Source organism: Chaetura pelagica, unplaced genomic scaffold (assembly GCF_000747805.2).
Source record: "Chaetura pelagica isolate M959 unplaced genomic scaffold, ChaPel_1.0 scaffold837, whole genome shotgun sequence".
NCBI classification, from domain to species: Eukaryota; Metazoa; Chordata; class Aves; order Apodiformes; family Apodidae; genus Chaetura; species Chaetura pelagica.
Window position 1 is genome coordinate 7718 of NW_009953976.1, and position 2953 is coordinate 10670.

General features: G+C 39.4%; 1 protein-coding gene across 1 annotated transcript in view; it reads right to left on the reverse strand.

Moving 5' to 3' along the window:
• Positions 1 to 480: 480 nt before the first annotated feature.
• Positions 481 to 2953, reverse strand: part of LARP7 (La ribonucleoprotein domain family, member 7) — a 21869-nt gene continuing 19396 nt past the window's right edge. The window contains exon 12 of the mRNA XM_010002167.1: positions 481 to 742. Coding sequence (XP_010000469.1) covers positions 662 to 742 — 81 coding nt within the window. The 3' untranslated portion in view covers positions 481 to 661. The remainder of the gene's footprint in view (positions 743 to 2953) is intronic.

The window sequence follows — 2953 nt, forward strand, 5'->3', positions numbered from 1 at the left end:
CAGATGTAACAAAGGTTTTCTTAGATCTTTCACCAAAGACTCTTCTAAATATAAAGTCTAAGGTCAGTTTAGTGTGCACTTCATGCAAGTAAATGTTCTTCCAGACTTCTCAGTGACAGTTTTTCTGCTAGTCCTAGCCACTTTAAAACACATGGAAGATTATACAGTCATTCTAGTGCATCTTTGAATAGTCTGATGAATTAAACAGAGGTTTAGAGAGGTTTATTCAGCATTAACTGTTTTAATATTTATAGTGTCAGAAAGCAGAAAGAAGAATTAGAGACGCACAACTGAAAATTTCTCAGCATTTTATTCCATAACCTAGTGTATAAAACTTCAACATACAAAAAAAGAACGAAGAAAAACCAAAACAAAAAACAGAGGTGAACTAAAGCAAAAACTCTTAATACATTTTTTTTTTTCTTCCAGGAAGCTTTACCTAAAGGCTCAGAAGCAGTTAAATATTCAGCCTATTTAAAAATGGGATTCAGAACAATCTTCATACTTGCACTCTGCAGAATCATGAATCAAATGGACCAGGTTTCGATGCCTATTTAAAAACGGTTTAGTTGTTGTAAGCAGTGGTGTTTGGGGAGGGTCTGTCTTCAGTTGTTGTTTTTTTAAATACCTCGTTCACTTTCAAGAGCACAATCAGTCTTGGCTAGTCATCCTCAGTGAAGTGAATATGTTTACTTGTTTGTTGAGTCTTTTCAAGTCTCATTCTTTCAGCTTTAGCAATCAACTGCAAACAGGAAATACATTGTAGAAAATGTTAGAGGAAAAAGACATAGCTATGAGTTTAGATCACAATAAGAAATATATTATTCACTGATTTACCAAACTTCAGAAGAAAAATCTAGTATTTGAACAGTGGAGCTAAGCTGTACATCTGACAACAAAAACTTACAGCAGCTTTGACATAATTTATTTCAGTATTGCCTCAAAACCATAAAAAATAGTAAGGCTTCAGTTTCTGGACAGTGCATCTTCCATTCCACCCCTTCTTCCTCCCAGCATGGTTGAAGAAAACAAAACTACAACTTGAAAAATCCCCAAACACAGTCTCATACAGTAAGCTAAAAAAACCCTCCCCTTTTATTGGATTCACGCTGCTACTGATCTAAGAAAAATAAGATCAGACCATAAGAAAATTGCCTTAGGAATACTCTGTCATTTTCTACTCTTTGTTAGCCAAGAAACAAACGCACTGAAATCCAGATGGGGACCATCCTTCAGGCTGTGAAAACAGCACAGTATGTATCACAACCCTGCTGAGAATTCATCTCAAGAAACAATGGTGCAGTTTGGAGGAACACTGATGCTAGGAATCCCTAACTCAAAACCCTGCCTGACCAGGGATTTATTTTTCACTTGCATTTTAGGGAGACTGCCCAAATTACTCAGCTACCTGGTTAGCTGCACACAGTACAAACACACAAGAAACGCACCTGTGGAACATAAAAGAAACCTGCTAATTTTCAACTTCTGTGTACTGCATCTCCAAGCAGAAAGCAAAACAAGAACATTTCCATGTGAGTATCAGGAAGAACTTTACTGAGAGAGTGACAGAGCCCTGGGACAGGCTGCCCAGAAGGGTTGTGGAATCTCCTTCTCTGGAGACATTCAAAACCTGCCTGGACAAGTTCCTGTGTGATGTGCTCTGGCAGGGAGGTTGGACTGGATGATCTCTTGAGGTCCCTTCCAGCCCCTATAATTCTGTGATAGATTCCATCACAGTACTGCAACAAAGTCATACCAATACCTAAAAGCAAGGGTACAAGCTCTGGTACTGCAATGCCCCATTAAGATTCCTTAATCATAAGCAAGAGCTCATGAGGTAACTGTTATATGAGTAAGATGAAAAAAAACCAATATCCAAAATGCAAGAAACAAGAGAGGTTGCTTAATCTGAATAAAATTGAGAAAGCAGGAAACTCCTAAGCACATCTGTTTGGATAACAAATCCATTTTAACTTATCTGAAACTGACAACTAAAACGTTAGCTGGTGCTGAGGTAAAGGGGCACTTGGCAGTCCAGTGAAGTTTGCTAGATTTGAAATGTTTCAAATACAAATCAAATTATTTACTATTTATCCATAGGACTGTGATGACAGCTGTGTCCTGCAGACATTTGCACTTTGTACACAACATGGAAGTGCAAGCTGTGTTGCTGCATTGGTAACAACAGTCAGGAGCAAGGCTCTACACTGATGTTGCACTGTTTGCTGTGTTGCAATTTTATCACACTACCCCAGTATTCAACCTGACTGCAATCCTTAACATGTTCTCTACAGCATCAGACCTCAAATTCTGGTAGGTGACCTTCCCAACCACTCTCCAGAAATCAAACTGATATGAAGATGTAACTAGGAGATGTTTTTACTCTCTGGTATCTGAAAAATGGATTAAAAGAGTTAAACTCTAAAAAGAAGCAAGAAATACAGTGGCTCATCCTTTCAGCATATGGGATGCACAATCACCAACACTGGAAGGAAAGCTCTAAGGTGTGAACTGTCTAGTTCATATCAGTGAGAGTTTTTATACCAGCACCTCATAACTTGAGAGAGGCCTGAAGGATTCCCATTTTCAACTCATAAATCCAGCACCTATTCCTAAGCACACCATTATTAATGTCTTCCAACAGGTACCCAACCCTTCCACAGATGCCACCTTCAGAGAAACAGGGAAAGGTGCTTAGTTGTGCTCTGGGACAGGGAATTGGCCAGTCTTGCAAGGACACAGTTCTGGAGCCCCAGGCATAATTAGAAAAGAATGGTGTGGTGCTCTCCCAGGCATTCCCACTATCCTCCACTCCTATGGATTCTGCAAATTATTCCATCCTTCACAAATACCAGTTCTCTCTTCCTCCCCACATGCTTTTCACTTCTACCACCACCCCAAAACTCTGAGACTTCTCCTTTTCCTTCTCTCTAAGCAGGTGTGCAAGGTGTAA